Source organism: Pyxicephalus adspersus, chromosome 5 (assembly GCF_032062135.1).
Source record: "Pyxicephalus adspersus chromosome 5, UCB_Pads_2.0, whole genome shotgun sequence".
Classification (NCBI taxonomy): Eukaryota; Metazoa; Chordata; class Amphibia; order Anura; family Pyxicephalidae; genus Pyxicephalus; species Pyxicephalus adspersus.
The window spans coordinates 6,557,813-6,571,802 of NC_092862.1; the positions used below are offsets into that span (position 1 = coordinate 6,557,813).

At 39.8% G+C, this 13,990-nt stretch overlaps 1 protein-coding gene across 1 annotated transcript in view; it reads left to right on the forward strand.

Moving 5' to 3' along the window:
* Window positions 1–715: 715 nt before the first annotated feature.
* Window positions 716–13,990, forward strand: part of COL22A1 (collagen type XXII alpha 1 chain) — a gene marked incomplete in the record, with an annotated part of 162,270 nt that continues 148,995 nt past the window's right edge. The window contains 2 exon segments of the mRNA XM_072410629.1: window positions 716–854; window positions 4,867–5,433. Of these exon segments, the coding sequence (XP_072266730.1) occupies window positions 761–854; window positions 4,867–5,433 (661 nt within the window).

Consider the following 13,990-nt stretch of genomic DNA (forward strand, 5'->3'; position numbering starts at 1 on the left):
TTGTCCACCGTGAACCTTTTTTGTGGAACTAAACCAGGTACTCACCTGGACCCCTTCCCATAGGGCCCCCCCATCTTCTTCTTTCTTTTCTTCCCAAAGATGATCTTTATCCATCTTGGTTGGTTGGACTGAGATATTCTTTCAGTCCTAGCACGCACAGGGGACGCTGGAATTGCCAGGTATCTTGACTATCAAAGCTGAAGCTGCACATGCGCATCCCAGCATTTTGTCAGATACCTGAAGTGATCAGGCAGGCAGAAGGGATTGTTGCAAAGGACATTGCTTGTCCCTTTCCACAAAAATTACCTGCCTGATTCTGGATTCTTAAAAGTGGAACTATTAAACTTTTAAAGTAAAGCTTTACCAACCAGTTCAAAGCCAACATTTACATTGCTAATGATTTTGTGGTGTTTATTTTGTTATTGTAAAACAAAAAGATGTTGTCAGTGAGGTACACCATACCATTTGGCTGGGGACAAGGTGGTGGCTATTGATAGAATCCAATGGAAAGTTTGGCATTTTGATTGACCATAGCCTACAGATTGGTTACTCCGACATGCATATAGTAACCCCGGCAAATGTGAGTGATATAACTTTTTGTAAATGGAAAAAAGGGGCCTTGCATGGATAAAATTAGCAAAAAAAGCATGTTAATGTCTTGAATTGTTCTATAGGAAGAATGAATAATAGCTGTGTCTTCCTTTTTAAACAGGTGAATGTTTTAAATGATCTCATCACCCTGTAAGGCTGGACAGGAAGAATGCCGAAGGGTGAAGGATATCGAATATCTTCTTTTGTGCTGCTGATGTTCGTCCTGGCACTTGGTGGTGGACACTCTCAGGCCCAAAGAGCTGGTATGTTACCATAACCAAGGGATGAAGGGTCCAGGCCTGTACACTGTGATAGAATTAGAACTTGATTTTCCTTTTCCCTATTCAAAAAAAGTTAAGTCCTAACAGGGTTCTTAAAATAGATAAACAAACAACTTAGCTTTTCTAGAACACTGATTTTCCCTGGGCACTAAGTTATGTGATGTCTGTTAAACAAGAGGGTCCTAATCATTAATTGCTCATTTTACCCCTTCTAGAGGTACTAGAGGTAGCTTAAAGCAGCATTTCCTCCAGGTAAAAATTTCAAACCTTTATATCTCCATCCCAATAAATCTGCTAACACAGCATAAGGGTAAAATTTGTGTATGTTCCCTTTACAAGTAAACTCCAATGCTGATAAAAAATAGGATTCTTAGAAATTTATTGAAACCCTTTTTATGTAGATAAAATGTGTAGATAAAAATACATTTGCAGTACATTTGCTGAGATTAAGCTCTAAATGTAAACAATCCCAGTTTTTACAACAACCCCCTTTCGGGTGAGATCGGGCTTCCTTCTGGGCACTTCGAAATCCCATGAGAATAATTTTGAGTGATCAGTTGGCAGCAATAACATTATTCTCACCTCCTTGAAGCCAGAACCAGAAATGTTGTAATTTTTTAATGTTTATTGAATAGCATTGGGGGCTAGCAGAGTATCCCAATGTGCCATATTACAGACTGAAGCCTTAGGACCTTAGACAGTTTGGCTTGGTAAGTTGGGCCTGTGTAGGGCTGCCCAATGCCGTTGGTTTAAACCAGCCCACTAGTGTTATATTTATATTTTTGTACTTGAATATTTCCTTCATTGATTTAAAATAATAGGGTAATATAGGGCAGCTTTAAGCTCAAGGTCCAGTTTAGAAGCTCTTCTAACCCTTAGGAGCTTTTTTCACTTTCAACAGTTACCAAAACCACCTTCTCTATTCACCCCAACACATTTCACCAAAATGTCACAATTTACCCAAAATCTTCCAATTAATTTTAATAAAAATTCTTAATTTTGCTCCTCCTTAGTCAGGACCTGCGAGGCTTCATAGTTCCACCCCAACATCGGCATGCCATTTTTTGCCATTCACATTAATGAAATCAATCCAAACATTTGTAGCCTTTCATAATGCTCTGTTGCTTACCATAGAGGTCAGGAAAAGATTTGACATCCACCACTGACCTTTTCAATCTTCTTTCTCAAAGTGGCGGACAAAGAAGGCCGCAGACGGAACACATTGAAAAGAATCTCCGGGGTACGGGAAGAAGGAGGGGGGGCTGCTTAACACATGCAAAGTGCTTTGGTTGTATTTATCAAATAGAAAGATTTATGCATGTAAAGAACTGCGAATGAACGTCTTTCACTTTTATGGAAGAGGGGGGGGGGGGGGGGGGGGGGATTATTTAAATGTCAAACCGTAATGCAAAGATGAAGTTTCAAACAAGGCAATTATTGAGAGATTTGTAAGAACTCCGCTAAGTATTTAACATCATTATCATTTTAAGACACCCACAACCCTTACTGCAAAAGAATTTGTACAGTTTATGGCACTACCGTCCAATAGGAAAAAGAAAATGTCAGTCAATAAGTCCCAGTCTAGGAAGGAAAAATATTAGCTATGCAGTCATTTAGATTATTAGACAATTGCAATCTAAAGATGCGAAGATGCAATAAAACATTATGAACAAAAATGAAAAAGGAACGTACATGATGCCATTAACACTATAGTTTTTCTGGGGCAGGTGAGTCTCCTCAGTTACACACTTTTATTACCTGTTGCCCCTATCTGTATAAGCATTTTTTTTCTATTCTAGATGGGCATTGTGGTACAATCAAAATGGAAGCTATTTGGCATCATTTGGCAACATACACCTTAGTTTCACCTCAGTTCACCTTTACCATCAAGGGCCTGTATAAGGCTGTACAGTTTTTTTATTTTTTTGAGATCCAGGCCCAGAGTGTCCTGGAAGGAATGGGTGGGCCAGGCACTCCAACCTGCTTTCAGGTCATAAATTGCAGATGGCTCTGGTGCACCTGACCATTGATAAAAAGGCATCCGCCTTTGGAACAGGGGAAGGGGCAGCTTGAGGCCATGTGGCTCAGGCAAAGAGGCGGTGTAGCTTCTGTGCTGGGAGAGCCCAGGAGGTTCACAGAAGTTGAGGTCTGTGGGACAAACTGAGAAAGCCAGGAGGCTAAATTTTGATTACCTTGATCCCGTTGAGGAAAAAAACCCTGGGAGATTTCTTTTTTTTGCTGATGTTTCATGAATTGGAAATACCTCTCTTCAGTGAATGCGTTTGATACCAGAACATGTAGTAAGAAGGACTTTATAGAGTCTGTTATGGGTTGCTTTCCTCTGGCAAGTAACCTGGGATTACCTGGGGCGCTGAATCTAAGTGACGCCCTGGTCTTCACCAGCTCACCCTGAAAGGACAGATGGGCCGGTGACTTTAGTGGCCACCTAACTACTTTGCTGCATGGAGGTCACCATGTCATGGCTCCTATGCCCCCCCACAAGGGAGTACAGGTGTCAGAAGATTTAAGTGTAGGAAAGCTATCAGGCTGAGATTGAACAGGCTGAGGTCAGGGCAGGTGGCAGACAAGCCAGATTCGAGGTCAAATCCAGAAAATCTACGCAGAGAACTAGCTGTCAGAAAGGCAGGAAAAGCACTAGGCATCCAGCAACCTGAGCCTGGAACTGGAGAGGTATTAAATGGCCCAAAAGTGAATGGCAGGACAGGATTGTACAATCCGCTCACTGGCTGCATCACCTGCTTCAGAATCACCTTGAACTGTGCACAACCCCTATTTCTGTGCAGGGGATGCTGAAAACAGTGGAAAATTCACAGCTACAGGGATGCTGGTGATGCTCCAGGTTGTTAAGCAGATGATCTGCAGACAGACTGGTGACAGAGCTATTGTCTTCTGCAATATAAGCTTTTTACCTGACTACTCACAAACTTTGCAGCTTGGTGACCTTTCTTGGCATGTGTGCTGGGATAATTTTTTTCTGGACTTTAGTTTTGCTTTAACTAAGGGATAAAAAAGAAACTAGACTCCAATGCTTTTTAAAATGATGATGTTTGTTTGTATGGCATAATTCCCTTTGGAATCAAAATAATGGCGATTTTTCTTTTTTTTCATTTGCTTTCATTCTCAGTTTTGCTTAGCTGTACTTGATATTAAAAAAAGAAAAAATCCAGCAATCCACTCTTATGTTTTATTCATTTAAAGATATGTGTGGGTGTTTTGGATTAGTTTTGTTTATTTGTATTCTGTTTTTTTTCAGTATATGTGATCAATATTTTGCTACTCTTAAAATTGTTATTTTTCTTGGTGAAAAAGCAAATAAAATATGAAAGGTTTTTTGGGCATAAGAACGAAATTCAAGAATGAAGATTGAAAAAGAAGTTGTTTCCCTGATAAATCATTTAAATGCAACTACATACCTAAAAAGTACCGAAATCCACCTTCATTTTGTGTTCCCCATTGACAAAATGCAGGAATCTGACAATTGTCACCAAAATTTTGGGGTAATGGGAGCTCTAAACTGAAAAAAGAGTCCACCTTTTTATGGGCCAGTAACAGGTTGGGAAGTAGAAGCTGGCCATAGATGATGTCCGAACAAAGCTGGTGCTGTATTTGCACAGAGACAAGACAAACATTTTATGGTTGGTGGGGGGGGGGGGATTTTACTATTTCAATGTTAGGTAAGGAATTATTATTATTATTATTAATAAACAGGATTTATATAGCGCCAACATATTACACAGCGCTGTACATTAAATAGGGAAATAAGGAATGCCATTAGGTGGCACATTAGGTGGCACATGAGCACATTTAACACAGAATAACAATAAAAAATAAAAAAAAAAATAAAAATTGCTAAATTGCTAAATAAAAACAAAAATAAAATTGCTGAAGGGGAAATGCTTACCCCCCTCCCCAAAACAAAAATGCTGTGCCGCTTTTATATTGTTTTAAAAAATTTTCTTTTCTAATTTTTCAGGCTGTAAAAACGTCCATTACGACTTGGTCTTCATCTTGGACACATCTTCAAGTGTAGGCAAAGAGGACTTTGAGAAGGTTCGTCAATGGGTATCTAACCTGGTGGATACTTTTGAAATTGAACCAGACAAGACTCGGGTTGGAGTAGTACGGTACAGTGGTAAACCCTACACAGAGTTCGATCTGGGACGATATCAGACTCGTGAGGATGTAAAAGAGGCGGCCAGGAATATCAAATACTATGGAGGAAACACAAACACTGGAGATGCTTTGAGATACATTACAACGTACAGCTTCTCCGAGGACGCGGGTGGGCGACCCAGAGAACGGGCCATTAAAAAGGTGGCCATTTTGCTAACGGATGGCAGGAGCCAAGATCTGGTGTTGGAGCCTGCCACCGCAGCACATAAGGCTGGAATTAGGATTTTTGCTGTAGGTGTTGGGGAAGCTCTCAAGGAAGAACTGGAGGAGATAGCTTCTGAGCCCAAATCAGCCCATGTTTTTCATGTCTCTGATTATAACGCCATTGATAAAATCAGAGGGATTTTGAGAAGAAGACTGTGTGAAAGTAAGTGGCCAACATTTTACCAAGTTTTTGTTAACACTGTCAAGTATTTGTTGAAATCTAGCCAAAAACTTGATTCCATGTTCCTTTTGGAGAGTTCCTCTTACTTTCTGTTTGTTAAAATGTTGTCACCTGGAGTTGAAGTTCGGGAAAATCTCTCGAAGGGCAGGAAAGACTTGCTTCAGGTACAAGCATTGCCCCGTGGTTGGCACCATGCAGCTTGGTCACGCTGGTTCTTAAACATCCAGTGTCTGCACACTTGACAGGTGCCAGCAGTGAGCAGTACAAGTAATTTCCCCCATTCATTCTCTATGGGGCTGCCACTGGACGAAGCTACGTAATGTTTCCGCACAGGCATTGGTTCTCTGGCATGAGGAAGCCGTAAACTCACTGCAACATCATAGCAAGTGTGAACATGTATTGTATTGTGACTTTATATTAGTATATCTTTTACTATTATTATTTGTATTTTTAATAATAATGTGTGTTTTGTTATGGCAGCCCAATACTTTTTCATGAGACATTCAGGACCCTCAAATGGACATTCCTGCACAATTTTTAAGTGCAAAGAACCATAGTGCATGGCAAACAAGCCAGTTGGTAGACAGGTGGTGAAGCTTCTGGTGGCCAAGGGTGGGGGTTATACTAGTCCAACAATGAAATTATAGACTGGCGCTGCCTGACCCTTTGCCATCAGAATCCGTGCTTTTTTAGGTGGACCAGATATCACTAATATTCACAAATGCCAACATAACCTAAAGAAGCACTAGGCCTCAGTGGGCAGATCTTTGTGTCTGGACATACATAGGATCTAATTTAGTTTTTTGGAGGCCATACAAATAACTGTATACAGTGGTACCTTGATATAGGTCCCTAATCTGTTCCAGATCCTTGGACCTATACCAAACAAGACTTCTACCAAACAGATTTTTCCCATACGAAATAAAAGGAAAATGATTAATCCGTTCCCATGAAAAAACAATTCTATTGGTATTGTCATATTATACATTGATGGGATTTAAACACTGCTTAATACTAAAATACATAAATACAAAAGCAATTACATTAAATAAATGAAAATGTAACCTTACTTTACCTTGCTAAGAAGAGTCGAGTGCCTACTAGGATGGTGCTGAGAAGGGAGGAGGAGATGTTATGTACCGGTAATTCACAGAGAGTTATAGCGCGGGTTGTTCACTGAATGGTAGCAACTGGCGTACTGACACTCGTGGGCAGTCGTGGCTTTGTCTCGAAATAAGGGTAGCGTGCGGTGTTATGACTCATTTTGACCCATACAAGTTCTAGCACAAAGGTTGTATACCAAGCAAAGGTTGTATACCAAGCAAATTTTTTCGTGTACAAACAGGACTTATACCAATTTGGATTTATTCCAAAGCGGACTTATATCGAGGTACCACTGTGTTTGTATGTAACACAGTTATTAATGTGTAATTTTGTTCAGAATATGATAATAATATACATTGTAGGATGCTTCAGTTTTCTAAGTTCATAGATAGGTTTCCTTAGTGTGTTTGCCAAAAATGGGTGCTAAGTCTTGGAAACTGCATTTTAAATAGACATAATCAACCCCAACGTTGTAGTAGAAATATTTTAATGCTTCATCCCATTGAATGGGCAGCATTATATCCTCGAGATCTATAGAATGAAGCTCCTGGTGCTACATTTTGCTGAGCATTACTGTGACCTTAGCAGTTATTTTGCAGATTTTGCAATTCTATCATCTGCAATTACCAATACAGAGCTTCTGCCATATTCAGCAGTAATCATCAGCAGATTCTTCAGGTGAAAGCTGACACACTTACTAGATACAGTACAAGTGTGTTATAAAAAAACAATTTTCCTCCTTCATAAGAATCTATTGCATGATGCATGCACTATCCTTGTACAGGTATGATGAATTTTTTTATTAAATTTGACTCAAAAAAATGTAATGTCTCTGGACACCCATGAATAGGCTAGTAGTGATACAAATGTATCATCAAAGGTTTTTCAAAAGTATTGCTTGCCAGAAAATGAAAACTGTTATTTCTGTTTCATAAATGATCCATTCGCTCCTAAACTGAAGTTGATATGCAGGTGTAAGATATTCCTGGCTGGCTTGAGAAGCACGGGCTTGTAACCTGACATATGATGGGGTATTGTCTCTTCCTGGTATAATAAAGACACAGAAACATCAGTTTGATTAAAAAATGCTAGACCACAGTTTTATTGATTATAAATTGTTAACTTCAGTAAACTGTAACCACAAAAGACTCCAAACATATCAAGTGTCTGCAATCCTAAAGCATATCTGTCCTAACTGTTCGATCAGGAGGCCATCAGGCTAACCACATCCCCCTGAAGGCATAAAGAGACATAATTGTGGTTGCTGGCAGACTAGGAACTTGCTTTGTGGATGAAAATCAAAGAAAATTCTACCTTCATTATCTAAATTGACCACCCCACCCCAAAATGAGCAAAATGGGAGGGATGGGTTGTGGAAGAGCCTTTTCAGTCAATAGAATCTATTATCAAAAATAGTAGGGCTTTGCTTCATCTAGTCAGAGCTGCCCCTGATCTTATGGCTGGTGGGTAATAATCAAGAAGCAAAATGAAAGAGAAAAGAAATGGAAAAGAAAAAGAATCAGGGAGATGCTTGCACTGTAAATGCTCAGGTGGAGTTTCCTCTCCAGCAAGGAAAACAATGAGCAGTAGTTAAAGAACAGATTTTTTGATCAAAAATATGACTAAACATACCTACATTTAATTCAGGTAGGTGTGTACATATTGATAAAGAGCAGGTCTTTGCTTCATCAGGTCAGAGCTGCCCCAAGGCCTGGTGACCTAGTGGCTGGTGGTGTAATAATCAAGCATAAGGAGTGGTGAAGAAATACAGATCTACAGAATGGGTAAAGTAGAAGCAGGGAGATACTTTCCCTGCAAATGCTCAGGTACTTTTTCCTCTTCAGCAAAGGGAACAGTGAGCAGCACAGTAATGAAACAATTATGGGACAGATTTTTTTTTGGATCAAATAAATGGCAAAACATTCCAGCATGTGGAGGTGGATATCTTGGTAAAGGTGCAGTGCTTTGCTTCTTCAGGTCAGAGCTGCCCGCATGGTCTGAGGTGAAAGAAGAACAGATTCACAGAGTGGGTAAAGCAGAAGCAGGAGATACTAGCACTGCAAATGCTCAGGTACAACTTCCTCTCCAGCAAGGAGAACAGTGAGCAGCACAGCAATTGAGCAGTTATAGTACAGATTTTTTATCAAAATATGGCCAGACATACTAGTATTCTTTCCATCAGCCTAGAACTTGTGTAGAGGGAGACCTCTTGATAGAGAAGGATGACTTTGCTTCATCAAGTCAGAGCTGTCCCCATGGTTTGGTAATCAACTGATTGGGTAATAATCAGGAAACAGAAGGAGAGGTGAAAGAAGAACCTCCCATGTGTCCCTTGACAGCCATTTTTCAGCAAGCTTTTAGGAACATGCACATTTTAAAAGATGCTGAAATTCTACATTTGATGTTTAGCTTCACCTGGAGCTCATAAAAATGGAAAATACAGGCTTACAGCAGAACTCTGGGATTTACAGGGAATTTAAAATGTTTACATGTTTAATGAAACTGTATTTATCTTAATATCTGGTCAACCAGGGAGGGGGTACAGAATTAGAAACAAGGAACTTGGCGAAAGGAAAGCAGAATGAGCAAAATGATGACCAGCATTGGTATGGTGCTTCTCCTTCTTTGTCCACTTAGCAGACTAGGGGTGAATTTTTGATCAAGCTGTGTTTGTACAGAAGCGTAGGACAAGCATTTTAGCATTTTCCCAGCCAAATTAGAATGAACAGATCCCCTGGCAGGTGCAAAAGTCCCTATAAATGTACTTAAGCCGTGTGTGCGGCAGTCCAGCAAAGTAAGCAAATTAATTTTGAACTGTCAGAACCCTTAATGACACCACTCACGAGACAGTAAAAAGGATAATGGTTAAAGTTTCTTTGTTGGCCTAGTTATAGAAAATGAGCTAATAGGATTTTTAAAAATTTCTTTTATCCTAATGTATTTTGTTTAATTCCTCTCTAACGCATTTTCTTCCGTGATAATCTATCATCGCATTTCACAGGTGGCATTGCCTTGATTTATGTAAATGGTTTTCATAAAGCTGCTTTTTAGTTCAAATCTGTCTGCTCTTTGCCCTCCCTTAATGTGTTCGGGGTGGTGCTGACAATGTTGGGTCAGAGGGTCAATCAATTATCCTTGTGAATCTCCTGACAACCCTACCACCTTCTGAAATACACCCGGCCACAAATTCAATTAAAGGGTCAGCTCTGGGAGACCTCAACCCCCATCAACGTGCACAAAATCGAACACAAAAAGGCCTCCATTACCAGCGCTGCTGACAATCATTAAGAAACACAAATTAGGACTCTTCTCAAAATAATATTTGAAGAGTAAACTTCCTATTTTATACCCTTGTGTTTTTTACAAGTTGTTTTTTATCGTAATCCAGTTTTGCTGGAACAAGCTGTGATGATATGTATGTCCTAAAATAGGATGACAAGATATTTTTATTTGCCAAAGTGAGAATTTTGTCTGGGAGGTTTTCTTCTTCCAACAGCTGGTGAATATAGTGACAGAATGATGACTGCTACAGTATAGTTATATAAAAAGTATAGTAAGTAGCAGTTTATAAAGATACATTAAATATCCATGTGAAAGGGCAGAAGCTGCAATTTTCCAATCAGGAATACCCAGACTCTAGATCAATGCCAAAAATGTCAGAGACCAATGATTTTGCCACCATTATTGTCTTTGCCCTATCTGAATTTATCATTTTTCCCCATTATGGGGTCTGATTTATCAAAGCTCTTCAAAGCTGGAAAGAATACCCTTTTATCAGTGAAGCTGGGTTATTCAGCAAACATGGAGTGGATCTGATCCAGGATTCAAAACATTAGCAAATAGCAAAAAAACTTTGAAAAAGTCCATTCTGGGTTTGTTGGATCACTCAGCTTCACTGATTAAAGTGTATTTCTCTAGCCTTGGAGAGCTTTAATAAATCCGGCCTATGGGCTTACCATGTGTTATTCTGCTTAGTGTAGAGGTGGCTGATTTGGTAGATAAGCAGGGCTTACACATCATGGAAGATCTGACCCCCCATGATCTGAGAGCTGGTAGGGTAATATTCAATATACAGCAAAAGAAGTGGAATAAGCATTGATCTACAGGAAGGAGCAAAAGCAAGGTGTTCCTTGCACTACAAATTCTCAGGTACAGCTTCCTCTCCAGCAAGGAGAACAGTGAGCATCACAGTTGTGGATTAGTTATTGGACGGATCTTTATAACTTTGCTCCAAATCTGGTGAGCAGCCAGTTAGATTATCTCATACATCTCTATATATTACTATACTATATATTAATATTATTTTTATATTAATAAACTGTATTTATAAAGTGCCAACATATAATGCAGTGCTGTTCATTAAACAAGGCTTGCAAATGACAGACAGACAAAGTCAGTGACACAGGAGGAGGCGAAGACCTTGCCCAAAAGAGCTTACGATCTAAAAGTGAGGGAGGGTAGTACACAAGAGCAAGAGGGAGATACAGCTATAACTCGATAAGTATGTACCACTACATGCAAGGGAATGGTACACTATCTCTTAAGAGGAGTTCTTGAAAAAAGCTAAAACCTCAGTTTATAAATGTTGCCACTTTACAAAAAATAGGAGCTGAAAATGTGGTAACCAGCAAAATTTTTTGTCCACAGCAAACAATCGGCTTGCAGCTGTTATTTATGTTGGGCATAGCTTTGATTGTTTGATCTTGGCAACAATATGTGGTATTTGAATCATAGGCCCCCTGAGATTTTAACAAAGCCATACACAAAACAAAGAAAGTAGTGCCTCAATCCCAAGGAAAAGCAAACAGCAAATGTAAAAATGTATAATAATAATGCACAAAACACCTGAGAAAATTAGGGCCTGTTCTAGAAGCACAATTCATACCTATATGTTTTAATACATGTCAATACATGCATAACCTCATCACACACAAGTCTTTTCTAGAGCTGCCCCAACTCTCTGGAATGGTCCTCGTCTTATTCAGGTTGCTGCTACTTTCTCCTTTTTTAAAAGAGCGCTCAAAATCGATTTTTTCAAACTTGCCTACCCGTCTTCTTCTGTCTTTTGAAACCATCACTACTTCCCACCACTACATATCTCCCATCCTATTGTGTGATACTTCCCCAACCTCCTAGATTGTAAGCTCTTCGGGGCAGGGTCCTCTCCTCCTGTGTCACTGTCTGTCATTTACAACCCCTACTTATTGTACAGCGCTGCGTAATATGTTGGCGCTATATTAATCCTGTTTATTATTAATAATAATTATAATAATAATAATGTCATGTCAACACGTGTACACAGGACATTATTGGGGCTAGTTCACATGTATGTATTGCAGCAAGTAAAAAGTTTCGCGTCAAGGAATAAATAGCACCTCTTGGATAGGCTCTCTGTCAAGTCCGTACTGCAATTGCAAAGTGGCCCTACTATTTTTGTTGATGTGCAATATGCTTCCTCTCTCTTTGTAAACGATTGCCCTTTCCTTCTTTGGAACTGTCTAGATCAGTATTTCTCAATCAGAATCCCTCTGGAGGTTGCTGGGGGTTCCTTGAGCAATGATGAGCAATTTGTACCTCTCATGTCAGTTTAAGTGGCACCAATGATCTTTTTGTTCATCTGTAACAGTGACATTCTTCCAACTGGTCAGCAATGTAAGAGGAATTGTTCCTACTGATCACCACAATAATGTACTATGATCTGAGGATATAGTAATTATAGCAGGGCTTCCTTGAATGTTATTTCAAGGGTTCCCCAATGTTAAAGAAGGCAAGAAACACTGATCTAATTACCTCTCACCTCACTACATAACCTTAAATGTCGCTTTCTTTTTTTATAGATTGTTGTTGAAATGTATAGTCTGGTGACAGGGTCTCTTTAATTAAAATTTTTGGTTTTACACCCACTTTAAACACATTTATGAATTTGAGTACAAACTGTCTGCTGTGTATGCCAAGGTAAATATAGTTGGGGAAAGGTACAATGCTCCGCTGTTAGGATTTCATGCGACTTGTCATGTGTACTTCCTGTATGACTGATGGCCTGTAGAGTGACGCCTGAACTTGTCTCATAGAAGTTGGCCAAATGATTTTGCTTCAACTAGTTTAGAAGTCAGAATGGGGTCATGATAATGGTGTTCTGTCTGTAAGACCTAAGGTGTAGTGTAAAGAGGACCTCTGGCCTGAGGTTCTTTTATACATCCCCAAACATTTGGCACAATTGCATAAAATTGGTTAACATTTAAATCTTATTGTGAGCGAAGAGTTATGGGGCCACAAGTTTAAAGCCCTAAATAGGGTTCTAGGCCCGGCACAAAAACCTGCTGATAATGGGGAAATCACAAATTGATTTTTAATGCACCATATCACATCCACACAAAGCTTCGGTGCTGTGGTTTACCAAGGACAACACATTGAGCAATAATGGATATTTCAGACCCACAATAAGCCACAAAAATTTGCCATGGGCTCAACTGCAGTTCCAGCTTTTCCCATTTGAAATGGAGATAAAGGGGAGTGGACAACGAACATTTTTTTGCATGTGTCTGACTGATTGCAGTGCGGTTCTGAAAAGCGCAAAAGCAACCACTTTTGGTTGTGTGGTTGCTGTTTAGGATTTGCACTGCAGCCATGTGCAACTGGGATTACCCGTGGTGTAATTTGGTTTTTCTGGCTGCAATGCAGCATTTTGCTGTGCTCTTGGAACATGGTCTGAATGGACCCCAGGCATTGCAGTGAAAAAATAAAGATGGAACCACCTAAAATAAACCTGTTACCCTCATTAGTGGGGTACATGGGACCCTCTACTTGAATCTGCACATTGGACATGGCCCTAATAAGGACAAAGACCAGCTGTAGGAGGTAAGGTGGATGCACAGGATTCCTTTTGGAACCATTCACAAAAGTGGTGTTAGGGTCACCTTACATTGGGACTTCCCCTTGCACTGCATTGCTGTTTTTGTTTAAGGAGAATGTAAAAAGCAACAATACTTTTCTTATCCCTCACACTAGCAGGATTTTCCACAGGTTCATGACCACTATCCCAAACATCATGGGCCCATCTACTTGTTGCAACCCATGTGATAATGAACACAATATCACAAATATTATTTAACATGCGTCAATGTCAATCACTTAGCTGGTTGATGAAGTTCCATTGCAAGATGTGCCATTCCCTGCTGCGGTTACACATGTTTATACAATATATTTCTATATTACTTTTTTTCCAGGGAGTTTGCAGGGATGAAAGAAAGCAGTCGGCAGTAAATATCTTTTCGAGCCTTTTGACCATCTTACCAAATCTTGTTCTTGGCCCAGAGTTCTTCCTAAACTCCCCCCCCCCCGCCAGCTGTCTGGTTAACACGAGCCTCATAAATCTCCCATGGAATGTGGACAGTCATAAATCAGGCTGTAACACACAGGAGCTTCCCAAATGGGA